This window comes from Salmo trutta, chromosome 4, assembly GCF_901001165.1.
Source record: "Salmo trutta chromosome 4, fSalTru1.1, whole genome shotgun sequence".
NCBI classification, from domain to species: domain Eukaryota; kingdom Metazoa; phylum Chordata; class Actinopteri; order Salmoniformes; family Salmonidae; genus Salmo; species Salmo trutta.
The window spans coordinates 11,528,358-11,556,203 of record NC_042960.1 but is presented as its reverse complement, the minus strand read 5'-3'; the positions used below and the strand labels follow the sequence as shown (position 1 = coordinate 11,556,203).

Here is a 27,846-nt window from a genome sequence, read left to right as displayed (position 1 = left end):
TGAAACGGAACGGAAAGTTTTATATAAAGATTTCCCCTGAGTTGTGTGGCGTGTGTGTGTATGTGAGTGTGTGTGTGTGTATGTGTGACAGGGTTTTGCTGAGCAGGCATTGTTCTGCCCCTGCCTTACGGATACTGATCAGATGGAAGTGCAGAAAAGACACACAGCCAATCACTAGAAGATAAAGGAGGATGAAGGCCATCTTCATGTTGTCAGAGTTAGGACTTAAGGGACAAGGGACACTCACAAAAATGGGGACACTGACACTTCCTTACACAGTCTGAGGGTACAACAGAGGGAGACTTCTCTTATAGCAGCGTTCTCAAACACAACCAGTGGGGCAGTCAGATAGTCAGTCAGATAGTCAGTCAGTCAGTCAGTCAGTCAGTCAGTCAGATAGTCAGATAGTCAGATAGTCAGTCAGTCAGTCAGTCAGTCAGTCAGTCAGTCAGTCAGTCAGTCAGATAGTCAGTCAGTCAGTCAGTCAGATAGTCAGAGTCAGATAGTCAGTCAGTCAGTCAGTCAGATAGTCAGTCAGATAGTCAGTCAGATAGTCAGTCAGAATGGGGCCCCAAGTCTTTGCTGGTCAGTAAGTACTACTTACTCATAGAAGGTGGTCCATCCTATCTGTATGGTCTTGGTGGCGAGCAGCCCACTGTTGCCGTGGTAGGTGAACAGCACCAGCTCTTGTCCCTGGGCCGTCAGTGTCTTCAACCCGCCATTGGTCCCGATTGTCAGCCAGATCACCTGGTTGTCCGGGGCAACGATCCGCACCGGCATCCGGTTGGGGTCGCGGCGGATCCTCAAGGTGTTGCCACTACTATCCGTCACCGCGGTAACGTCCTCCTCGTTGCTATAGCTGAAGTTGTACTTGTAGTCACCGGTGACGAGAGACATGGTGAACTGGTGGGTTCCGTTGGAATCAAACACGTAGAGCTCCTGGGACGACGGCGAGGCCACCTCGAAGGAGCCCGGGCCGGAAACGGCGGAGCCCGACGGCGGCTGGTTGCGGCGGACGGCGCGGATGCGGATGTTGCCCAGGTCGGCCACGTAGAGCGTACCGTCGGGCGAGACGACAAGCGAGGAGGGCGAGTTAAGGCGGGCGTCTTTGGCGTAGCCGTCGCCCGTCTGGTAGCAGTCGCAGTTGGCGTCGTTCTTGCAGTCGCAGTCGGACAGAGCTCCGGCCAAGGGTGTGATCTCGCCGTCCGTGGACACCTACATGTACATGTAAAGTTGAATCACTTAGCAGATGCTCTTATCCACAGCCACATAACGATCATCGAAAGGTATAGAAAATAGGCGCCGTCTGCAAAAACAGTGCCAGCAAGAACGACAAATACAACAGTATATTGTTCTTGCTCTTTTTCCCCCCTTCGTTTGCATCTCATGACATATTATTGTACTATATTACAGTACTATATTACAATACTATATCACCTGGCGGATGCGGTGTATCTTCTTCTCGTCCGTCTCGGCGATGTAGAGCACGCCGCTGTAGGAGAGGGCGATGGCAGCAGCTCCCTCCAGCATGGTCTGCACCGCCCGCTTGCCCAGCGTGTATTCTATACCTGGCACCTGGCAGTGCATGGGACGTCCCGCCACGATGCGCACCTGTTGGGACACAGCAACAACGCTAGTCAAAGAGGTGACCGGTATCTTGACGAAGGCTTATTCAGCCCCAATGTGTCGGTGCATCCTTCTATCTCGCCTTACCCATCATGCATTGTTCCCACTACCAGCATGAACGTATTTGTGTATGTAATAGAAGTGCTCCTATGTGGGAGTGTGATGGTCACCTGTCTGTTCTCAGTGATCTGCAACACCACATTGTTGTCCAGGACATAGATGGAATTATCCATGGGGTTGATGGCCAGGGCTGTGGGCCACTCCAGACGAACCTACAGCAGAGCAGAGATTTGATTTGATTTATTAGGATCCTCATTATCCGACGCCAAGGGTGACAGCTAGCCTTACTGGGGTCTGACACGTAACCCAAAAAACATTACAGACCCAAAAACCCTAAACAATTTACATCCACTTTAAGGAGAAGAAAAAGAAATCAAACAGAACCTTTATTAGCCTCAAGGGGTGAAAACTATTTGCAAAAGTTCTGTAAAGATGACAGAAACAAACAAATCAACCCACAAACACAGAACAGATGAGATGTGAGTCTAGTGCTGCTTTGCACCCCTCCGGCCACCTCTACCCCCTCCTTCCACCCTTCTACCCCCCCTCTACCCCCTCCTTCCACCCTTCTACCCCCTCCTTCCACCCTTCTACCCCCCCTCTACCCCCTCCTTCCACCCTTCTACCCCCTCCTTCCACCCCTCTACCCCCTCCTTCCACCCCTCTACCCCCTCCTTCCACCCCTCTACCCCCTCTACCCCCTCCTCTGAGCGTCTGGCTGTGACACTGATGAAGAAGGATCCTTTACTTCTCAGGACTTATACATTGTGTGCTTCACTCTGATTCAATTTAAATCAGCCACCGGGTCATTTATTATATTTTAAGACACACACACACACACACACACACACACACACACACACACACACAGCGAATTGATGCGTTTCCTCATCGCCTGAGGGAAGCAACTCTCTGCTGGAAAAACAAAGAGGAGAGAGAAAGCGAGACGTAAACGTTAAAGTTTTACTGTCTGAACGAGACGTTCTCTCTCTCATTCTCTTTCCACCTGTAGAGGAGCAGGGTAGGCAGGCGGACAAAATGTGATGGTAAAGATGATATGAAGAGAACACACACACACACTCCGGCCCCCCACCAAAACACACACACTTCTGCACCATTAGTGTTGTAGAGCTCCGGGCACAGCGGTAGTTAGGGACCTGTCGTCTTCGCCCCACCCCCGACCCTGAGTGACCTGGCAGGTTAAGCACCTCAGCAGAGGACCATCAAAAGGTAATGACACTTTTAGCCTTCTGCTTGACCACATGAAAGCTCTTCCCTGCCAGTTACAGACCATACATTATACATGGATAAAGCTGCACTATAAAGAGCCACTATTTGGGCACGTGGTACCATGCAGTGACTGGAAGACAGACTGTGTTTCTTCCTTCGCCTCTCAAAGTGCTACAAATACTTAACCCCTGCTTTTTCCCCTGTGGAAATGGAAGTGGAGGAAAGTTGAGGAAAATGAAATGACAACAGAGCTTTCCTGTCTATTCAGATGCACAAAAACATCAGTTGGAAGCCACTGCAGCGCACGGCGGAGTTCAATCGTTAACTTCTCAACATAGCTCCTGGAGAGAGAGTTGGAGAGAGAGAGTTGGAGAGAGAGAGTTGGAGAGAGAGAGATGGAGAGAGTTGGCGAGAGAGTTGGCAAGAGAGTTGGCGAGAGAGCTGGAGAGAGAGCTGGAGAGAGAGCTGGAGAGAGAGCTGGAGAGAGAGCTGGAGAGAGAGCTGGAGAGAGAGCTGGAGAGAGAGAGTTGGAGAGAGAGAGTTGGAGAGAGAGAGTTGGCGAGAGAGTTGGAGAGAGAGAGTGTTATAGACTTGAAAGCACTGAGGCAACAGATGTCGGGGACTCCCCTCTCTACAGTACGTGTATGGGAACATTTTATTTTGCCATGTTGAGGTGACAGTGGTTGGAGGTTGCAGTGCAATGCGTGGATGTGTTTCTGCTGCCTGTTTTAACTGACACAAAGCTGTCTTCGGTTTGTTTTTGCTCCATTGAGTCCCAGGCTGCTTCCCGAATGGCACCCTATTCCCTATTTAGTGCACTATCTAGGGAATAAGGTGCCATTTGGGACGCAGTCATACTTCTTCTCCCTCCCTGGCTGGCTGCGCTACACTGTGTCTCTTCCCCATTCTTCCCCCCGGACACAAGGGTACTGCATATATGTTCCTCTCTGAATAACTCAACTCTGTGTTTCCCTCTCTCGCTCTCTTTGTCACTGGGGACTCTCTCCCTCGCTCTGTGATTGTGACTGTGCAGAGGAGAAGAGGATGAGAAGGAGGAGGAGTGAGTCCAAAGAAGAAAGGAAGAGAGGGATGGAGAGATGGAGAAGAATGATCTGAGCGAATCTGTCTCTGGGATGTCTCTGTTTTGAGAGACGGGGAATTGGAGGAAGTGAGGTGTAGCGAGGACTGATATAGGGGTAGCTCAGGGCACACACACACACACACACACACACACACACACACACACACAGAGAGAGAGAGATCTAGCTCGCAGTGGAAGGCACAGGGGACTCAGAGACAACACAACAAATACTTGACTTGCCCACACTGGTTATGCATTACATTAGTTCAGCACACTGTCAATATACTGTCAGTCAGAAAACTGACATTCTCTTGGGCTCTCAGTTTGGCAACAAACATCAACGAAACTACCACCATCTAGACAGCACCATTAGTAGCCTATCACTCAAGATAACCCACCTCAGTGCTTCCCTAAAGCTCAAAATAGCCCATTCTGATTGGATAATCCAGGAGAAGCGCCTAGTAAGACCTCCAAGAGGGGAGGCCACTTTCAGGAACAGTATTATGATTGACACATCCTATTCCCTCATAATCCTCAGATGATTCCTGTCTTTCAACAATAAAGTGAGATCCAAACTGGACCCTGAAATACCTGGAGTTGGATTTGGCCCTGAGCTGAGGCTGAGGGCCATAGTGCTGTCTGGGGTTGGGGTCAGTTCCATTTCAATTTGGCAATTCAGGAAGTGAACAACTGTAAAACTTCAATTAGACGGCGAGTTTCAAATGATCACCTGGCCCTTTTAATAGCTGAGCAACTGCACACATTTCAGCAAATACAAGCCTGTTTCAAATAAACGCCGGGTCTAAATGAATTGTTTATGAGGTTTAATGTTTGATTTGTTACATTGAACAATTCAGTAATGACTCGAAACATTATGACAATCATCAGTTTGTATTGCCAATAATAAACTGCTAGCCATTGGCTGCTAACAGCTGAGAACTGCTAGCTAACTGGCTAGCACAAAAACAGTCAAGAGCCCTAGAAATCGGCAGAACCGAGGAAAATGCACAAGGAAAAGTCTTGAACATTTTTTTTTTTAGGTATAACGAGACCAAAAAAACGTGACACAGTGTGTAAATGATAACACATTAGTGCAGGAAATGTAGAAATGAGCAAAAGCTGTGTGCACTAAGTGATTAAAGCAAATAAACACCCAGGCTATTAATTTAAGTTTTATAGTAAAAATGTAACTTTTCTCATTGTGTAATTTCAGTTTACTTCCTGAATTGGTTGAACTGAACTGTAATCGTCCCCAACCCTGGCACTGTAGCCTACGCCATAGGGCAGAGTTCAGCTGTGTCGGTTGACTGGGGGCAGGTTTGGGGTATAGGGAGCGGCCAGCAGGGGGAGCTTTAGGCCTTTAATAGGGGGCACTGCCACTCAGTAGGGGAGAACACAACACACACTGGCTGGTTCTCCCAGATGAGACAACACCCCTGTCAATACTAGCCAGTCACACCATCTACATCACAGAGGCTATATGGACTGAGTGTATACTGCCAAATTAGCACTTTTATAGTTTCAAAATGCTTTATATAGTAAGGGTGATAGAACCATGTTTGTATATGTATGGCTCCGTCACCATGACTCGGGGCCGCCATTAAGATAAAGTGAGTCCAGCAAACACTGGAGGTTTGGTGTGTGTTCGTGTTCAGGTGGACGTCCCTGTGTGTATGTGACCCACCTGTCTGATGTGCATGCTGGTGTCACAGGTCAGGGGTCGTGCTGAGGTTAGGTCGTTGGAGCCCAACAGGGTGGAGATGATCCCGTTACGATCCACCTTCCTGATCATGGTCCCGTCTACGAAGTAGATGTACCCGTTCTTATCTACCGTAATACCTGGAGTAGCGGGACAGAGAGGGAAAATGATGAGAGGTAAGATGTAGATGTACCAATTATTATCTACCGTAATACCTGGAGTAGTGGGACAGAGAGGGAAAATGATGAGAGGTAAGATGTAGATGTACCAATTATTATCCACCGTAATACCTGGAGTAGCGGGACAGAGGGAAAGGAAGGAGATTTAGTAGAAGTAGATGTACTTGTTCCTATCTACCGTAATACCTGGAGTAGAAGCAGAGAGATGGAGACTGAGATATTTGCACGTACACATATCTGTGTACGTGCACATTCACACAAGACGTACTATACGCACATACACACACCCATGGACACGCATGCGCGCGCACACAGCACCTGCCAGCCTGTGTATGTACAACGAGTTTGTGTGTACGAGTGTGGCTTGGGCATTTTTCAGGTCACTGCAGAAGGAAGCACCCTGTGAATAATTCACATTTTGATGTCTAGTAGTGAATTATTTCACAGGGCAGAAGAGGAAGGGAGGTAGGGAGGTGGGAAAAGAATCCATTTTCAGCGCCCTCTCTGCATTTTAACCCCCCCCCCCCCCCCAAAATAAGAAAAATAGAATATTTGGGGGACGAGAGCCTAGAAGACAGGAGGAAGGGAAGAAAACACCCATGTTTCTGGTGGGAGGGAAGGATGGAAGGAGGGAGGGAAGGATGGAAGGAGGGAGGGAGGAGCAGGGGGGTAAGGTCATCTTCACTTCCCATCCAAATGGATGAGAAACAGACTGTTGCTATGGTTGCGACAACAGCGGCTAAAAGCAACTTCTCTCCCCCCTTTCTCCTGTGTGTGTATCTGAGGAGGGTTCGCGCTCCTGAGGCGGTGTGCGTACCTGCTCCACCGCTGATCCTGTAGGGAGGGGGAGGTGGGGGAGGAGGGGGAGGTGAAGGGAAAGAGGGATGGGAGGGGGGAGGACAGAAAGAAGGGATGGGAGAGGAGGGGTGTTAAAACCCCTTGCCGCATTCCGCCATGACCAGCAAGCTAATCAAAGGAGAGACAGATGAAGAGAGGAGGAGGACGGGATGAGAGGAGGAAGAGGGAGGAGAGAAGAGAGAGAGGAGGAGAGAAGAGAGGGAGGAGGCGATAAGAGATGCTGAGTGGAGAGGGTGGGTTGAAAAGAAGGGAGAATAGGAGAGGAGTGGCAAGGCTGAGAGGCGGCATGTTGGAAATGAAAACACTCTCGCTCTCTCCATCCCTCTCTCTAAGCCATCTGCTGCTAGCGACGGCTCGCTAACATTTATTTGCATTTCTCTACTCTCTCTTTCCCTCTCTCACACGTTCCCGCCCTCCTAATGGTCTTCCGACTCGCTCTCTAACTGCGGTTTAACAGGCAGCTGTGTGTGTGTGTGTGTGTGTGTGTGTGTGTGAGAGAGATAATGTATGCATGTGTGTCTCTCCATTAAAATCTAGACTAAAAGCTTGTGCCTGCCAAAATCTCCCAGCTACTGCTCAGTCACCTCTCACCTCATTACCGCCGGTGTGTGTGTGTGTGTGAGATAGTCACACCTGTGGGTTACAGACAGGTTTTATGGGGGCCGGCTGGTGCGGCGGGACAGACAGACTGACAGATTGTCTGAAGCGGAGTGTTTGAGGCCATACTAAGCGATGCTACAGTCCAACCGTATGTGGGAAGTTTCTGTCAGTCTGAGTCTGTGTGGTTGTGTTCTAATGCCATGGTAGCATAACGGTAGCATAACGGTAGCATAACGGTAGCATAACGGTAGCATAACGGTAGCATAACGGTAGCATAATGGTAGCATAACGGTAGCATAACGGTAGCATAATGGTAGCATAACGGTAGCATAACGGTAGCATAACGGTAGCATAACGGTAGCATAACGGTAGCATAATGGAAGTATAATGGGGACGGAAGCTTGCGGGGGAAGAGTGCCTTTTACCAAGAGTTGGTCTGTTTTTCTCTACAGGGAACTGTGCATGAATTATATGCCAGACCATATAATATGTGTGTCTGTGTGTGTGTGTGTGTGTGTGTGTGTGTGTGCGTTTTTGTTGGTGTCTGCACCAATGTCCTGTGTAGTTGTGTGTTTCTCTGTGAATGTATTATGTCAATCATTTTGTCTGTACCAATTTTCAGCATGTGGCAGTGTGTGTGTGTGTGTGTGAGTGTGTGCTTATTCCTCTGTCACCCTACCTTTGGGTCCCATGAGGAGGGCCTCTGTGGCCTTGCCCCCGTCCCCGCAGCGTGCCTCGTCGAAGGGGGGACATTGCTCTCCGGTACCCGCCACCACCTCTCCGTTCTGGATCAGCTCCTTGGTGCCCGTCAGGACCTTGGGGCGGTAGATACGGCGGGAGTTGGTGTCTGACACGTACAGCTGCCCCGTAACCGGGTCCGTCGCCAGGTAGTACCGGTGGGCCGGGTTGTTGCTACGGAAACCAAAGCGGAGGAAGAGGCGACAGTCAGGGACAGTGAAATAGTGACACCACAGAACTCACACTACAACTTGACATCCACACTTCACGTAAAGATACCGTTCCACCCGACAAGGAAGTTAAACAAACGAACGCAAAAGGACACTGAAAATGACAGAGGGGGATCAGGCTGCTGCATTCGTGTTGTGAGAGACCAGAGGGAAGATGAGAGGGCAGCGTCCATTTTGTGTCTGTGACACATCATACTAGAGGTGTTAGAGGAGGGGGCACGCGGTTCCACAGTGGCATATGGCCTCAGCCGGGGTGAACCTAACGCGATGCGACTGCCGATCACTATCGTCTGACGCGCTCCTAATGATGCCCAGTAACCTGTCACATTCGCTCCATCATCGGCTGCTTGGTGAGCTGGGCGCCGACGGTTGCCGTAGCGGTTGATGAAAGTCAACAACTGATCAACGGGCGTCAATTAGGACGGCTTAAAATAGGGGGAAGGACCCAGACACCTCACGCCAAAGACAGGCCGGCGGTTTCTAATGACACACACATCACTAGAGAGATAGAGAGAGGGAGAGAGAATGAGAGATACAGAGAGAGACACTGTATATAAACATAATATGACATTTGTAATGTCATTATTCTTTTGGAACTTTTGTGAGTGTAATGTTTACTGTTCAATTTTTATTGTTAATTTCACTTTTGTTTACTATCGATTTCACTTGCTTTGGCAATGTTAACATATGTTTCCCATGCCAATAAAGCCCTTTGAATTGAAAATTTAATTGAGAGAGCGAGAGAGAGAGAGCAATATGTCTGGTTTATTCAGGGGAAAAACATGTGTACTTCAGACTTCAGCCCAGGGGATCCGAGATAAACAGAAGAAAAACATTTTTTACTTATTGTTTTTTACATTGGAGGAAAATCTACTTTTGGAGCATTTGACTGTCTTTGCACTTTGCTCTCACTGACACTCCGCTGTTCTCCTAGCGCCCACTTCACTTCCAGGTAAAAGGAGACAGGAAACATTCTGGGAAGTAGCTAAGAGAAGCGTCGCTTTGAATATGAATCTGACGTCAGTGATTCCTCAGTCAGAGCGAGAACGGTTATGAAAGAGTGTCGCTTCGAGCAGGAGTAAAAAATCAGGGAGACAGACACCCCCTCCCTCATATTGAGGTGAATCTTTACATTTCTTTAACAAATATGACAAGAGGCAGGTGTTTCTTTGACGCTGAGGGCTAAAGACAAGGAGGATTTACACAGAGGCAAACACAGAGGCAAACACAGAGGCAAACACAGAGGCAAACACAGATAATAAGAAGCTGCGCCTCAAAAGACAAACATTGAATGATAAAAAATGTATGTGCTCATGTGAGTGTGTGTGTGTGTGAGTGAGTGTGTGTGTGGACACTCCTTCAGTTTACAAAGCTTGGCGGAACAAGGGGGGCAATAACGCTAGTCTTAACGACACTCAAAAACGTAGCGAGACGTCTGTGTGTGTGTGTATATGTGTACCGTGTGTGTGTGTGTGTGTGTGTGTGTGTATGTATGTGTACCGTGTGTGTATGCGTGTGTGCGTGTGAGCGACTAGGATGAATGCGTCTGACACTAAAGGAGTCTCTGTGATGCATTAGGACGCCTCGCAAATGAATGACCCCAAAATGGTTATTAATTCATCACCATTAATTCATAATGGAACATTATTATTGTTACCCTGAAGTATTGAGGAATGAAAGAGCGGGCTGGGGACGCGTTTCTATTTTCACCACTACTGTTACTTTCTATTTTCCATGACTTTCTATTTTCACCATTACTGAAACTATATTCCCAGTCACAGTTATTCCCCATGGCTACATTATCATCATGAAGGAATGTTCTTCATCTCCTCTGATCATTGTCCAGATATCCCACTCCTCTCCTCTTTATAGAAAGGCGCCTCCTCCATTTCTTCTTCTCCTCCTCAGAGGTATCCCTCTCTTTCTCCTTGCTGTGGGGGCCCCATCAGCCTATGATGACAGCACAGCACATGCCGTCTGACGTATGAAGAATAGGCCTGATTTAGCGCAAACCAACGCTAGTCAGGAACACAGAGAGAGCACCTCTCCTCTTCTCTCTCCTCTGAGCACCACCGTAGTTCTTCCTCTCCTCTCCATCTAGACTTGACCCCACGTCTTGTCCTCACTCCTCTTGGTCAAAGGGCCCCAACCGTACAATACAGAAGTGTTGAGTTGAAAACAGACCCCTCAAAATGTTGTTGTTGTTAGTTAGCGGTTTTATAAAAGTGTTAAGTTGTCTTTTACAATGTTCTTCACAAATGACATGGGGGTTCTGGATGGTTCCAGCGGGTTTGTAGGCAGATAAAGGAGTCAGATTCGCCGAGAGCTGATGTCAGCCAATCCGCTAGAATGATTCTGAAATCCCTCCAAAGCCTTTATGTAAAGAGAGCGACTGTATTCTATGGACAAGCTGCCACTAGGGTTTACACAGGGGACAGAAAGAGAGAGGGGGAAACAAGACTGGTATGGATCTGTGGTACATGGTTATATTGTTACTGAAGCTTACCTATGTCTGAAATCTTTATTTCTTAGAGGAGCGGAAGCAGAAGGGAACAAGAAAGAGAAGAAAAAAGAGAGATAACAGAAGAGTGTTGGTTAGTCAGGGTAGAGAACACACAGAAAGAGAGAGATAACAGAAGAGTGTTGGTTAGTCAGGGTGGAGAACACACAGAAAAAGAGAGATAACAGAAGAGTGTTGGTTAGTCAGGGTGGAGAACACACAGAAAGAGAGAGATAACAGAAGAGTGTTGGTTAGTCAGGGTGGAGAACACACAGAAAGAGAGAGATAACAGAAGAGTGTTGGTTAGTCAGGGTGGAGAACACACAGAAAGAGAGAGATAACAGAAGAGTGTTGGTTAGTCAGGGTGGAGAACACACAGAAAGAGAGAGTTAACAGAAGAGTGTTGGTTAGTCAGGGTGGAGAACACACAGAAAGAGAGAGTTAACAGAAGAGTGTTGGTTAGTCAGGGTGGAGAACACACAGAAAGAGAGAGTTAACAGAAGAGTGTTGGTTAGTCAGGGTGGAGAACACAGAAAGAGAGAGATAACAGAAGAGTGTTGGTTAGTCAGGGTGGAGAACACACAGAAAGAGAGAGTTAACAGAAGAGTGTTGGTTAGTCAGGATGGAGAACACACAGAAAGAGAGAGTTAACAGAAGAGTGTTGGTTAGTCAGGGTGGAGAACACACAGAAAGAGAGAGTTAACAGAAGTGTTGGTTAGTCAGGGTAGAGAACACACAGAAAGAGAGAGTTAACAGAAGAGTGTTGGTTAGTCAGGATGGAGAACACACAGAAAGAGAGAGATAACAGAAGAGTGTTGGTTAGTCAGGGTGGAGAACACACAGAAAGAGAGAGATAACAGAAGAGTGTTGGTTAGTCAGGATGGAGAACACACAGAAAGAGACACAGGTCCTGCCATGGATACAAAGGAAGAGAGATGTTTGCACACACACACACACACACACACACACACACACACACACACACACACACACACACACACACACACACACACACACACACACAGACAGTACATATATACAGTCAGGCAGAGAGTTAGACCCCCCCAGACAAACACACAGCCGTCACAGTTGTTGAGTCGTGGCAGGTCTAAGCAGCAGTTTCCCCCTCCTGCCACAAGTCTTAACCAGAGAGAAGGAAACCATGAATGATTCACCTGGGAGCTAGCATTAGCGCTCCAGGGTAACAGGCTCATAATGGCCTATTGATTGTGTTCCAGACAATGAAGAGGCAGGGCCTTAACAACAGCGTTAGCACCTCCGGTGACTAGCCAGGAGGCTGGTATTACTGTATATGGCAACGCTGCGGAGTGACTTTTCATTTATAATACACATGTGCACAAGCACGCGCGAGCACACACACACACACGTTTTCTCTCTCTTTTTCTAATTAGTAAATTTAATTTACAGGACTGGGCATTATCCACCAAGCCAATAATGAAATTGAGTTAAGCATGGGTGCATTACTGTGTGCTGAGAGAGAGACAGAGACAGAGAGAGAGAGAGACAGAGAGAGACAGAGAGACAGAGAGAGAGTGAGTGAGTGAGTGAGTGAGAGAGAGAGAGTGAGAGAGCACTAGTGTTGTACTTGTATACATGATTATATGTACTATTATTATTATTACTATTGAAATGAACTGTATTTCATTATCCTCATTGCATTGTACTGTATTTACTGAAACGCTGTAGCCTACCACTATACTGCTTTGGCAATATCAACAAATTGTATTTCATGCCAATAAAGTCTCAATTTCAATTTGAATTAGAGAGAGATTGAGAGAGTGAGAGAGACAGAGGATATATTTCATCAGGGGAAAATGTGAGAAGGCAATTTATGAGCAGTGAGTGTTCATAACAGGGCTAAAATGTCCTACAGACCAGGTTAGAGGAGAGGCTGTGTGTGTGTGTGTGTGTGTGTGTGTGTGTGTGTGTGTCCCTTCCATAACATCTCTGTATCTCATCATTGTCAATGACCAGATAAGACTGATCACACTCCACATGTAGTGAGTGTGAAATTGCATTTTTACTGAAACAAATCAATGTGTGTGTATCAGGGGGCAGCTCTTATGTCATCCAGCCATCCATCACTGAATTCTCCTGTCCATCTCCCTTCCCCAAACCATTGTTTAAGGGCCTGGCAACCTGAGCTCCACCCCTTCAATCCATCCATCGACCCGACCCAACCCACCCACCCACCCATCCATCCATCCACCCACCCACCCACCCACCCACCCATCCACCCATCCACCCACCCACCCACCCACCCATCCACCCATCCACCCACCCACCCAACCCACCATCCACCCAACGGCACCCTCCCTCCCTCCCTCTATCTATCCGTCCATCCCTCTTTCTCTACAAATGCATGTTAGTCATTCATCAGAAGTAGGTAAAACAACCACAGATCAAGAACATTGCAAAAGTAAAACCATCTTCAAGAAATAAACGGTATCATCAACAACGGTTTGATTGACTGAAAGAAAAGTACAACAAATAGTCTGGTTTTCCCCTCTCTCCATGCTTACCTGATTAAGACTAAAAGAAAAGTACAACATATAGTCTGGTTTTCCCCTCTCTCCATGCTTACCTGATTCAGACTAAAAGAAAAGTACAACATATAGTCTGGTTTTCCCCTCTCTCCATGCTTACCTGATTCAGACTAAAAGAAAAGTACAACATATAGTCTGGTTTTCCCCTCTCTCCATGCTTACCTGATTCAGACTAAAAGAAAAGTACAACAAATAGTCTGGTTTTCCCCTCTCTCCATGCTTACCTGATTCAGACTAAAAGAAAAGTACAACATATAGTCTGGTTTTCCCCTCTCTCCATGCTTACCTGAGCTCCATCACACTGGTGACGTTCCCAGAGGGGAAGATCCGTCTGATGTAGTTGAAGTCCCCGACGAAGAGGCTCCCGTCGGCGCCACAGGCCAGCGCCACGGGGGCCAGCAGCTTGTTGCCCTCCGCCTGGCCGTTACAGCTGGGGCACGAGATGCTGCGGCGCCGGCCGTTACCCATGATGCTGCTGATCACTGGGGGCTGCTGGGAGATGAACACGTTCTCACCATTGCCCTTGTACAGGATGCCTGGATGGGGGGAGAGGGAGGGAGGGGGAGGAAGGGTGGGAGATGGAGAGGAAGATTAGTTGCTGTGTCAAAGTCGTGTGTCATTGTGATGAGTTGAAGATTGCCGAAAAATAAGCGAATTGCTGTTGTTGGATAAAGCTTATACACGTATCCTTTTGTACATTTGTGTAATTCCTGAACTTCCATGTTATGAACTTTGTAGGAAATGACAAAAATGGAGGTGGCGCATATTTAAACTGCAAATAACAGCTTATATGTAGAGGGAATCTGATTTGGCTTGTGGCAAACGTGGCTGAGGGATCAACGTAACACTGTGAATGGCCAGTAGTGCCCAAGAGTTTCACTTGACCAGATGATCACCGCAGGAAAATCAAATCAAAGCGTTACAAACTCTCCTCACTCTCTCTTTCATAGAACAAATTCAAAATGTTGTTTTTCATTTTTAACTCAACACCACTTCCTGTTAATCCTTGTCCCAAGGCTAACCAGCTATGCAGCCAGGAAGTAAACAGCTTTAAAATTAGACCCCCGAAAATAATATTCACGCTTCTCGCAGAATTAAACGCCACACACACACACACACACACACACACACACACACACACACATACACACATACATACACACACACACACACACACACACACACACACACACATACACATACATACACACACACACACACACACACACACACACACACACACACACACACACACACACAGCATTAGCATTTCCCCAAAAATGTGTAATTAATACAGGCTTTGAATATTTTATTTCTCAGAGGATTTTCACCTCTGTGAGAATGTGATCTGAAGGAAACGTAGCAGGGTTTAAATGGGTTGATACCACAGCTGCTCCTGTTGTCATGATTACGGGCTTTTGATCATTGGAATGTTCATTTACGTGATGCTGGGACTGAGGGCAGGATTTTATCTGGTAATGGTGGTCGTTTGGAATTGATAAATGGTGTTAGTGCTGGTGTATGGTGTTAGGGCTGGTGTATGGTGCTGGGGGTTAGTGCTGGTGTATGATGCTGGGGATGGGGGTTAGGGCTGGTGTATGGTGCTGGGGCTGGGGGTTAGGGCTGGTGTATGGTGCTGGGGGTTAGTGCTGGTGTATGGTGCTGGGGATGGGGGTTAGGGCTGGTGTATGGTGCTGGGGCTGGGGGTTAGGGCTGGTGTATGGTGCTGGGGGTTAGTGCTGGTGTATGATGCTGGGGCTGGGGGTTAGGGCTGGTGTATGATGCTGGGGACGGGGGTTAGGGCTGGTGTATGATGCTGGGGATGGGGGTTAGGGCTGGTGTATGATGCTGGGGATGGGGGTTAGGGCTGGTGTATGATGCTGGGGATGGGGGTTAGGGCTGGTGTATGAGGCTGGGGCTGGGGGTTAGGACTGGTGTATGGTGCTGGGGGTTAGGGCTGGTGTATGATGCTGGGGCTGGGGGTTAGGGCTGATGTATGAGGCTGGGGCTGGGGGTTAGGGCTGGTGTATGAGGCTGGGGCTGGGGGTTAGGGCTGGTGTATGATGCTGGGGCTGGGAGTTAGGGCTGGTGTATGATGCTGGGGATGGGGGTTAGGGCTGGTTTATGATGCTGGGGATGGGGGTTAGGGCTGGTGTATGATGCTGGGGATGGGGGTTAGGGCTGGTGTATGATGCTGGGGACGGGGGTTAGGGCTGGTGTATGATGCTGGGTGGGGACGGGGGTTAGGGCTGGTGTATGATGCTGGGGACGGGGGTTAGGGCTGGTGTATGATGCTGGGGATGGGGGTTAGGGCTGGTGTATGATGCTGGGGATGGGGGTTAGGGCTGGGGTGATGATGCTGGGGATGGGGGTTAGGGCTGGTGTATGATGCTGGGGATGGGGGTTAGGGCTGGGGTATGATGCTGGGGATGGGGGTTAGGGCTGGTGTATGAGGCTGGGGATGGGGGTTAGGGCTGGGGTGATGATGCTGGGGATGGGGGTTAGGGCTGGTGTATGATGCTGGAGATGGGGGTTAGGGCTGAGGTATGATGCTGGGGATGGGGGTTAGGGCTGGTGTATGAGGCTGGGGATGGGGGTTAGGGCTGGGGTGATGAGGGTGTTATTGGTGTGGGGCATTGCACCTCTCTCTCTTTCAATTCAATTCAATTCAAAGGGCCTTATTGACATGGGAAACATACAGTATGTTTCCATTGCCAAAGCAAGTGAAATAGATATTCTCTCTCTCGTTCGCTCTCGTTCTCTCACTTTCTCAAAAGGGTTTCATAGGATCACACAGCGTGGGAGATGGAAAGATGCATGTGTGTCACCACACATTTAAGAACATAAAGCCTCCCCCACCAGCAACACACAACTGGGTGCTGATTTGAAAAAACAGTTTAAAGACAAAGGAGTTAAATGGGATCAGCCGTATGTGTAGTTTTCAAAGCAACAAATATGTAAAAACCCTCTGCACCTAGTATAAAGTGCAGTACTTCAAAACACTGCTATTCTGAAATAGCCTCTATCAATAAATACAACTATCTGTATATTAAAACTAAAAAGATACAAATACTTAATATGTAGATAGAATATCGCAATTTAAAAAAAAAATGAAGTCATTACTTTTGTAGCTAACAATAAAAATGGCGGACAATTAAAATAATAATTACAGCTACTTAATTGTCTGCATATTCATAGAGACATAACTTAAATATGATAAAGTAATAACACTCTTAGTAATGTGATAAAAACACTACATACAAAATTATAACATTCATATTGTTCTGATTACTAGCTATACTTATTGTAATACTTATGATAATAATAATGATTAAATAATATTGTATTTATTCAATACATCATTATTTTAAAAATGACATGAAATACTTTTAAATCATACTATAATATTGTATTTAATATATAATATTACATTATATTTATAACTGAAATAATATTATAATAATTACAAAGTACAGTATCATCAGTGTTATCATCATCCATATCAATAGCTTCCTCAACAATGTATTTATCTTTGCGAATACAGAACTTTTTAATTACTGCTCTCATTATCATCAATTATTTCCCTCCGGCAGTAAAGGAAATAGCTACCAAATCAATACAATTGCAGCCGGTTAATCAATCATTCTATTCTCTCAGGCCTGGTGCCTTGACATTGTCCCTGTCTCAGGTTCCTTTCTGCTCCATATACTTAGTGCATGAATTGGGCCAGTAATGGGCACCTCAAATTTCTTACTGAACATTCGCTCTAAAATATCAACCCTGGTATAGTAAAATTAAAATGAGTGCTGGCGCCTAAAATTATTTTTGGCAGCTTTTTCTTTCCACTAAAAGCACTGAATATACTATAGAAATGAAATGAACACTATTGAAATGTTTTGGGAATATATGGGGATGCTTTGGGAATATTGTGGGGATGTTTTGGGAATATATGGGGATGCTTTGGGAATATATGAGGATGTTTTGGGAATATTGTGGGGATATATGAGGATGTTTTGGGAATATTGTGGGGATATATGAGGATGTTTTGGGAATATATGGGGATGTTTTGGGAATATTGTGGGAATATATGGGGATGTTTTGGGAATATTGTGGGGATATATGAGGATGTTTTGGGAATATATGGGGATGTTTTGGGAATATATGGGGATGCTTTGGGAATATTGTGGGGATATATGAGGATGTTTTGGGAATATTGTGGGGATATATGAGGATGTTTTGGGAATATATGGGGATGTTTTGGGAATATATGGGGATGCTTTGGGAATATTGTGGGGATATATGAGGATGTTTTGGGAATATTGTGGGGATATATGAGGATGTTTTGGGAATATTGTGGGGATATATGAGGATGTTTTGGGAATATTGTGGGGATATATGAGGATGTTTTGGGAATATATGGGGATGCTTTGGGAATATTGTGGGGATATATGAGGATGTTTTGGGAATATTGTGGGGATATATGGTGATGTTTTGGGAATATTGTGGGGATATATGGGGATGTTTTGGGAATATTGTGGGGATATAAAGGAATGTTGTTATACTAAGCTCCCCCCAGGATGTACGGAGCTTACCTCTGTGCTCTGCCATGAACCGTCTCCTGAGGGACATTGGAACAAACACACACCCTGTACCACTACCCACAGGCCCTGGCCCACTCTGCCCACCCCTGCCCAGAGACTGGCACTGATTGGCTGGCGCATGACAGGAACAGTTTCTGATTGGCTGTGGGGGATCCACGGTAGGCTGAATGAGAGCAAGATAGAATGAGAGATAGAGAGAGACGGGAAGAGAAAGTGGCCGAGGGTGCTGCTTTGTGGATTTTGGGTTGTGTGATGTAGCCAGTGGGGTTGTGTTTTCAGTTTGATCCAAAACACTGGGGTTTAATATCAGGCCTGAGGATATGGTGATGGAGGGGAGAGGGCTTGGGCGGCACACATGGTGTTCTGGTAATCGCTTGGCTAATAACAACAGGAACTAATGCTAGAGGCAGTGTGTCAGTTCATTGGGTAGCCTACAGCCAGGGGGTAGTTTTAGGCTTTAGAAAAAACTAAATATAAGCCTAGTGGTCTGATAAGTACAAAATAAAGAACAAGTTTTACAACATGTAGTCTCGTTTTGACTTTGTTACTTTCCTCAGTTTCTTTATGATTCGCACCCCTTCACCATAACAGGGTGCTGCTGACGAGGCCTAACAGTGGATCAAACAGACTGGACTTGTCCATCAACTCACAGGGGGTGTTTTATCTGTGCTGGAGCGAGGCGTGGTGCGTGTACGAGGCAGCAAGGTGTGGAGTAGAGGGGGAGAGCGGGCGGAGAGAGAGGCAGAGGAGAAGCCTTTGATCTTTATTTCATGGCTCTGGTTGGATCAAGGACACCGGGAGAGAGACCAGGGGTCGGAGGGAATCACGGACGGCAAACGGACGCCATTTAAAGATGGTAGCGCAGACGTTTTGTGGCGTGGCCCGAGCGATATGAAGTAGAATAAAGAATGTCTGACGGAGGGAAAACGTGACTTTATGCACAGACAACAAACATGAAAGTACATAAAGTGCATGGACACAGTGTACAATACACCGAGGTAATGTACACACTCAAACACCTACGTTAAGGTCCTCGAGCTCCCTTCACAGTCTCAGGATAGAGTGGTTGGCTGGCTGTACAACATAGGCAGCTATTGCTGGTATTGCCTTGATTCTTTCAAGTAGTATTGTATCGATTCTCAAGCATATCGCATTCATAACTGCAGCAAAGGTAGGGAAAGGACAAGTACGAATAAAAGCTAGGATACTGGATGGATGTTTAGTTATTGCTGCATATAGAAATGAATTTCTTATTTTATGTAGCAGTTGGTGTACAAAACATTAAGGACACCTGCTCATTCCATTAAAATAGACTGACCAGGTGAATCCAGGTGAATCGAGTATGTGTGCCAATCAGACGGTGAATGGGCAAGACAAAAGATTGAAGTACCTTTGAACGGGGTATGGTAGTAGGTGCCAGGCGCACCGGTTTACGTCACGAACTGCTTATATTTTTGTTCAGTATAGCTAAAAAAACAATCTTTCAAGGGCTGCCAGTGGAGAGAAAGGGAGAGAGAGTGAAGAAATAGCGAGCGAGCGAGAGCGAGCGAGAGCGAGAGAGAGAGAGAGAGAGAGAGAGAGAGAGAGAGAGAGAGAGAGAGAGAGAGAGAGAGAGAGAGAGAGAGAAATAAGGGATGGATGTATGGTCGGGTAGGTCATTTGGGTCATTCAGAAATAACAACAACTCCCAAAACTGCTGTCATCTTCAGAGCTCGCAATTACGCCTCAACCACAGCCTCCGTCAAAACTGCATGTCATTATTTCCTCTTCCTCCCGACCGCCCAGCCAAACCACACCAGTCTCGTCCCTCCTTTCTCATTCCTCCTTTTTTCTCTCGCTCTTTAGCAGAACTCAGAGGACAGAGAGAGAGAGAGAGAGAGAGAGAGAGAGAGAGAGAGAGAGAACTACTAAAAGCAGCGTCACCAAAGTTATTCCACTGGGATACCAAAGGCAGTGCAAACAGGACCAAGTCTTGGTGTAGTTATTTTGGATGAAGAGGGGGAAGAGGAAGAGATGAAGAGAGGGATGGATGGAGAAGAAGAGAGGAGGAAAAAGGGGGGCTTTTGCTTCAAAGAAAGTACTTCAAAGGATGGCTTCACGCTGTGTGCCTTAAATTATTCACGTCGGGCAACATGTTGGAATTCTGCGCAGCCGCTTTGCCGCTTGCTACTGTAGGTTTATTAACCGCTAGACGAATGACGCCATCTTAGAGAGAAACCCCTCTGTGAGTGAGCCCCTGCACAACGAGGGTCCGCACCGCCAGCCAGAACCCCTGACCAACCGTAGCCAAGCACCGAACCCCCAGCTGAACCCACTAAATCTCAAATAGCTCATTAGCCTAGCGCCCTCTGATCATCAGGAGTTTTCATCGATTAGCTGATTGAGCGGAGTTAGCGGTTAGCGATAGCAGTTGCGGCTGTGATGGATCCTGCTGAGTGGAGCTGGCGTTAGCTATAGCAGAGCGGGCGGCTCAGCGCCGTGCCTGTTTCAAAGGCTGATGTGATTGGGTGATTGGGGCTGTGAAGCGGTTTGGATAGTGTGTGTGTGTGTGTGTGTGCTGGAGTGGCCAAACAAAGACGGATGGGGCTGAGAGAGCATACACATATGCTACACCATATATTAATACAGGTAGCAATCCCCACCTGCTGCATACATATGGTTTAGTCTCCTCTGAGAGATGTTCTGTAGGAGTTGAACTGCTATATCAGAGTAATTGGGAACATGGGGTGCGTCCCTAATGGACATGAACAGTAACTCCTCCCTTAGGAACCACAGACATGGTCACATTAGTGTAACAATGCAATAGGTCTGTATGGTGTATTACACCGTCAGGGTAACAAGGGGTTAACGTAATCCTCTGGTTCTGCCTGAATGCGTGCGTTATGAACGAGTGTGTGTGCTTGTGTGCGTCTGAGCGCGAATGAGTAGAGACGATAAAATATGCTTGTACACATTTTCCATTATTGAGACGGAGAGAAAGCGAGAGGATAACCGTCTTGGGGCGTGTCAGAGAAAATCAGCATAATGCGCCGTAATGGAGATTAGAACTGGAACCCGGCCCGTTCTGAATATCTACAATACGGAAGCTGACATCGTAGTTAAATGGAAGACCATAACATCAATGTTTTGGGTTGATTGTAAATGTAAAATGATTGGGAAAGTATTATCTTCCTGAATACTACAGTGCATTGTCCATGATGTCTGTGTGTGTGACGTTATTGAATAATAATTATCATTACTAAGGGAAATGTCCATCCTCACTAGAGTTCTATTCTGTTCTATTCTGATTCTATTCCATGTCCAGCCATGGCTCTGTGTGGTGCTGACCTTGACGTTGACCTTGAAGCCCTTCTGTTGAGCCGTTAACAATAGAACAGCCAAGACGGTCAATCTGGCCATTTTCAATAACTTCATTTCATTAAAAACCTCAAACCCACCTTTTCCTAAATATGTGTATTTTAAACTCTAGCAATACCTTGAGATAAATATAATAAAACAAGTTTTGGGGCATTTCATCCTCAAAGCGCCACTTGGGTCAAAATGACCGTACACATACTTAACATTAGCATAGCCTGGCCTCGACCAGTAGCCTATCAATAGACGCCAGTCTAATAAATCCATTTAATATAAACAATCACAAAGAAATCCATTCATATTTAGTTTAGGAAGGTCATAAAAAACATTATACGAGACAATTTATTTAAAAGAACAGAATAGCATGTTTTGAGTTGTATTTATCTGTGCTTAGTAGGCTATGGCTGCTAATGATGCCAATGAAATCAACATGTTAGTTTAGCAAGCATCACAGGCCCTGCCCTACCACAGTCAACACACATATATTTCACAGTAAGAATATAATGGAATATTACAAAAATAGCCCAAATGGCTTTTGCAGATTGTCACCAGTACTCAAAATGAGGAAGACGGGCAGGTGGAGCTGCAGTTATTCTAGGAAAAAGTTTTATTTTGAAAGAGAGACCATCTGCACAATTTGTAGAGTTGTTTGGCGAAAATAGCTTCATTAGAAACCTTGGAATGTGCTCTTTCTGATAGGGTATAGGAATTTTAACTTCTGGCCTGCATGAAACTCTGTAGGCTGATATGGGAGAAGTGCTATTTGATCATCTCCGTTCCCTTCTTTGTCAATGCAATTGATCATATTTTCACCCTACAGACTATTGTCAATTTAGTATAGTCTTTAGGCCACATCTATTATTAGATGGGTGAAATTAGTTTCAATATAGTTCAAGTGTAGTTTGGATGGGCCAGCTAGGCTGTTGTCTTACAGTCAGAAAGTACACTATCATCTTATTTTAGTATTTTGTCTACGCGATTCTGATCAATCAATACATTTTCTGGCTGATTACAAGTTACATTTGGTGTCCTGAGGTTTCTGATGACCTATTTGAATGCTATAAATGCATTCATTTAGCAATTTATTATGGAATAGTCACACCAACTGAAATATCAATGGTCAGAAAGGTACATATAGGAAATGGGATGGATGGCCTGTTTCCTTCCCCACACACACACACACACACACACACACACACACACACACACACACACACACAACTCTCAGGTGGAATTTCTGCCCTAGTCACCCTTCACCACTATATTCCTCTCTAGCGGGAAAGCATTAGGTGCATGTGTGTGTGAGGGGAAAGTTTTGGGACTCTGGTGTGTGAGGGGAAATCAACAATAACAAATGAACAGGGTCCTGGGTAGGAAAACGACTCAATTAGTCAGGCCCTGGACTGTCCTACCAGGGAAAACACCACTGTGGCCAGGTGCTGTGGTGTGTAGCGTGTGTGTGTTGTACTGTATGTGTGTGTTTGTGTGTGTAGATCGAGAATTCTTCCTTTCTATCGATTTCATTTAAATAAACTGCAACCCATGTGTGTTTTAGCGTGTGTTTTAGCGTGGAACAAAATGTGTGTGATTATTTTACAATCCGGTACAGTGCCGGTCAATAGTCATTAACCAAAATCTATTTCTCATAATAATCCTTCTGAACCTGTCACTGCTTCTCCCGCCTGTCTTTCTGTGCTAAACACCTTTGTCGGTTGGTATTTCATGCTATGTCTAGGTAATGGCTATATGAGCTTAATCCAGGTAATGGCTATAAGAGTTTAAACTAGGTAATAGCTATAAAAACTTAATCTAGGTAATGTCTATAAAAACTTAATCTAGGTAATGGCTATAAAAGCTTAATCTAGGTAATGGCTATAAGAGCTTAATCTAGGTAATGGCTATAAGAGCTTAATCTAGGTAATGCTATAAGAGCTTAATCTAGGTAATGCTATAAGAACTTAATCTAGGTAATGGCTATAAGAGCTTAATCTAGGTAATGGCTATAAGAACTTAATCTAGGTAATGGCTATAAGAGCTTAATCTAGATAATGGATATAAGAGCTTAATCTAGATAATGGATATAAGAGCTTAATCTAGATAATGGCTATAAAAACATGATCTAGGTAATGGCTATAAGAGCTTAATCTAGGTAATGGCTAGAAGAGCTTAATCAAGATAATATCAATAAGAGCTTAATCTAGGTAATGCTATAAGAACTTAATCTAGGTAATGGCTATAAGAGCTTAATCTAGATAATGGATATAAGAGCTTAATCTAGATAATGGCTATAAAAACATGATCTAGGTAATGGCTATAATAGCTTAATCTAGGTAATGGCTATACAAATTAATCTAGATGATGGCTAGAAAAATGTAATCTACGTAATGGCTATAAGAATTTAATCCAAGTCATGGCTATAAAAGATTAGTCTAGATAATGGCTATAAAAACTTAATCTAGGTAATGGTTATAAGAGTTTAATCAAGGTCATGTCAATAAGAGCTTAATCTAGGTAATGGTTATAAGAGTTTAATCAAGGTAATATCAATAAGAGCTTAATCTAGGTAATGGTTATAAGAACTTAATCTAGGTAATGGATATAAGAACTTAATCTAGGTAATGGCTATAAGAGCTTAATCTAGGTAATGGCTACAAGAGCTTCCCTATGGTGCTTGCTTGGTCTCTGAAAGAGTTTGACTGTCTCCAGCTCTTCTGACGTCAACACAACCATTTTTTTGTCGGATTTTCAACTCAGAAGAATTGGAAAGCAATAACAGCTCCCCAAAGTGAGACACTACAATAAATGACGTGGCCAAGGAAAGGGGCAGGGAGAGAGAGGGAGAGTTTAAAATGGGGGAATGAGAACGAGGCACCCCGGCTTCCCCAGGTGCCAAGGACTCCAGTGGGATTGTGGGTAGTGAGGCCCACCTGCTGAGCTGGCTGCTGGAGCTACAGCACCACAGGCCTCTGAATAGGCCTGATAAGGAGAGATGAAAGGAGGAGAGAGAGACAGAGAGAGGAGGAGATAGAGAGAGTGAGGAGAGGCGAGAGAGAAAGAGTGGGGAGAGGAGAGAAAGGGGGGAGACAGGCCCAGAGGAAGGAGGGGAGACATCACAGGGTTTCACCACTCCAGGTTCTTCCATCACCACATTACACGCTCCCAACCAATCAGAGACGAGACGATTGGTACGAGGATACAGGAGAATATGTGTGTTAGTGTGTGTGTACGCTATGAGAGAGAAGGTGTGTGTGTGTGTGTGTGTGTGTGTGTGTAAAAACACCTGCCTCCTACTGCCTTTAGGTGGTTTTATGTGTGAGAGTGTGCTGCCAAAACACACAGGACCAGGAAAAAGGGAATGACAGAGAATGAAATATTGAGAATGAGTTTGTGTGAGAGATGTCTGGAGTCTACGGGGAGAGTTGGGTAGTGGCACACTCGGAAAGTAGAGTGCTTCTTTTTCCCCTGTCCATGAATGCTGTCTTTCAGATTACAGACATCACTGCTTCCCTTGAGAGACCTGTCGTGGTTGCAGATGCCGGATGGACACAATAATGGCTGCCAAACACTATGCTTATCTGAACCTGCACACCCACTAGAGAAGAGGCCGGCCAGGTAGAAGAGGGGGATAGAAAAACTAGTCAAAGAGAGACGGGGGGGAAGTGTCAAGTTGTGGGTCCACTTAGAGAACACACTGGTGTTTGTGACACAGGAAGGAAGACATTGTCGACACAGGAAGTGTTTGAGGGCCAATCAGGGCTTTGGAGCTCGCAGACAGGAAGTTGAAAGGATGGAACTGCCTGACGGAGGAAAAAAGGAGCGAAAGCTGTAGCTTCATCTCGCCCATCTCTCTCTCCTCCCTCTCTTCCCTCTTTTCTCTCTCGTCTCCCTCTCCTCCCTCTCTTTTCCCTCTTATCCCTCTCTTCTCCCTCTCTTCTCCCTCTCTTTTCTCTCTCTTTTCCCTCTCATCTCTCTTTCCTCCCTCTCCTCCCTCTTCCCTCTTCTTTCTCTCTTCTCCCTCTCTTTTCCCTCTCCTCCCTCTCTCTTCTCCCTATTTTTTCCCTCTCTTTTCTCTCTCTTCTCCCTCTCTTTTCCCTCTCATCGCTCTCTTTTCCCTCTCATCTCTCTCTTCTCCCTCTCCTCCCTCTCCTCCCTCTCTTCCCTCCCTCTTCTCCCTCTTCTCCCTCTCTTTTCCCTCTCTCTAAACTGTCGAGGGACTGACAGATTCCTGGATTCCTAGCGGCCTTATGTAAGAGGAGATGTCTGATGAAAGATGTGTGGTAATGATAGTCTACGAGGAGAAAGCTGTGATGTGGTCATCTATCACTTAACTGCTGCTGGCCAACACTTCGTACATGTCTATCTAGTGTGGGGTGACATAATGAGTGTGTGTGTGTGTGTTATGTGTGTGTGTGTGTACATACATGTGTGATATAATCCAGAAAGCACAACAGGCTCTGATTCAGATATCACTGCAGAGGGAGAAATACTAGAAGCTGCTCGCATTTGAAATAAATTGATGCGTATGAATGCATCTTTCAAGGAAATAAATATCTGGACAGCAATCTCACAGTGAGAGGGATCTGTTAGTCAGTGTGTTTGATCTGGGTGTGTAGTGCAGTGACACGCACGAGACCCACACACTAACACACACATCGCTGCTGTGAGGGCTCAAGTTCTCGGCTAGTGAAAGCCCTGGGGATTTAGAGAGAGGGATGACTGGTAATTTGATGGATGTGGTGACAGATAGAGGACATTGGGAAGGAGGGATGAAGGAGGGATGGATGGAGGGAAGGAAAGAAGAAGGAGAAGAAGGGTAGTGTGTCCGCTGCCATTGTACTGTGACATGTGACACACTTCCTGTCGCCAGGGGAAGAAGACAGAGACTAACAACGACAAGGCTGTCATTACAACCACATAAACAACAGTATAGTTAAAAACACTATAACCACATGGAAGAAAACAAAATGGATTCTACAAGATCCAATATCACTCCCTAAAAACACAACCTTAGGGAACAATCCATGGATAGCTTTTCAGAATTCACAGATAAATTGGTCCACATGGAAAACTAAAGGCAAATGAGCCGTAAATGACTTGGTAACAGGAAATACATTTCCATGACAGAATTCAAAAGTAATTTTGGACTGACCAATGTAGGTAGTTCCAAATACATGCAACTTAAAAGTTACATATCACGAAACAACTGTGTTGTGGCGGCCTTTTTGGCTCTGTAGAGCAGTAATGCAGGTCCAGTGTCCTATCTGGGTCCTAGTAGGTGGACTAAAGGACTGAAGGACAGGAACTGTGTTGTGGCGGCCATTTTGGGGAAACAGAGCAGTACAGTGCCCTGTCCTAGTAGGTTGACTGAAGGACTGATGCACAGGAACTGTGTTGTGGCGGCCATTTTGGGGCTACAGAGCAGTAATGGAAGTCCAGTGTCCTATGAGTAGGAGGCTGGCTGAGATGCCCCAGTAATGGGGTATGATTTCTGTGCTAGCTGATGGAGTAATGGGGCAAATCAAAGGGCCAGGGAGGGAGATGGAGATATGGGGTTATAACGGGGTGGTTGGGGTAGTAGGTGTGTGTGTGTCGAGGGGGGGGTGAGTGTGTGTATGTGCGTGTTTGGGGGTCTTGGAAAAGGGGGGAGAGTGGGATAAGGAGAGGGGTGACTAACTGGGACCCAGAGGAGGGTGGGAGAGTGGGGGTGTTGGGTCTGGGTCAAACTGCCAACTGTATGTGTAGGGTGTTCGTATGTGTGTGCATGTGTGTGTGTGTGCATGTGTGTGTATGCATGTGTGTGCATGTGTGTGTGTGTTTGTGTGTGTGTGTATGTGGGTGTGTGTGTGTGTGTGTGTGTGTGTGTGTGTGTGTGTGTGTGTGAGAGATGAAAGACTAGCAGAATTCCTTCAGACAGCTGAGACTAAGCCGGAGAGTTGAAAGAAGGCTTAGTGTCACTAAAGAGTCGGATGGCTGAAAGAGCAAGACCCCGTAAACCCCCCCCCCCCCCGGCAACCTGAGCCTGCCCGACGACGATCGCCCCCGACAACCAAACAACCGGGCACGTGACTGTACGTTCATTAGCTGGGTGTGTGTTTCGTAGCGGGCTACGAGCATTGTGAGTTAATGTGTGTGAACCAAAGAATGAACGGAGGGGAAAGCGTTTAACAGCAATTAGGATTCAGCGCATCAATGTCCTTCAGCCAGATTTTTACTCACACTACTACATAGCCTGTATTCGATATCAGACACTTTGGTCATTTCTCAGACTACTCCTTTTCTTCCCTCTCAGCATTGTGAATACTCAGAATAATGTCTATGGCTTTGATCGCTGCAGCTAGTTACTGAAGTGACTTTTAGACAGTATTTTGTCATTCAGCTTCAGTTTGCTGAGTGCAGAATGTGAGTGACTGAATAAGAGCGTCTTCTACAGGACTGTAATGTCAACCATGTCATCTGATGGTTGACGGTTGGTCCTTTTCTAACGTTTTAGAAGTCCAGGACTTCCCGTACCATGCATTCATTC

The 27,846-nt window shown here is 46.0% G+C and overlaps 1 protein-coding gene across 5 annotated transcripts in view; it reads right to left on the bottom strand.

The window, feature by feature from the left end:
• Positions 1–27,846, bottom strand: part of LOC115191833 (teneurin-3) — a 109,708-nt gene that overhangs the window by 19,926 nt on the left and 61,936 nt on the right. For 3 of the 5 annotated variants that reach the window (XM_029749781.1, XM_029749782.1, XM_029749784.1), the window contains 7 exons: positions 13,655–13,904; positions 10,808–10,828; positions 8,013–8,245; positions 5,682–5,836; positions 1,797–1,898; positions 1,438–1,611; positions 605–1,215 (listed from right to left, as the gene is read on the bottom strand). In XM_029749781.1, the coding sequence (XP_029605641.1) occupies positions 605–1,215; positions 1,438–1,611; positions 1,797–1,898; positions 5,682–5,836; positions 8,013–8,245; positions 10,808–10,828; positions 13,655–13,904 (1,546 nt within the window). The remainder of the gene's footprint in view (positions 1–604; positions 1,216–1,437; positions 1,612–1,796; positions 1,899–5,681; positions 5,837–8,012; positions 8,246–10,807; positions 10,829–13,654; positions 13,905–27,846) is intronic. The other 2 variants (XM_029749783.1, XM_029749785.1) reach the window with 1 other exon arrangement.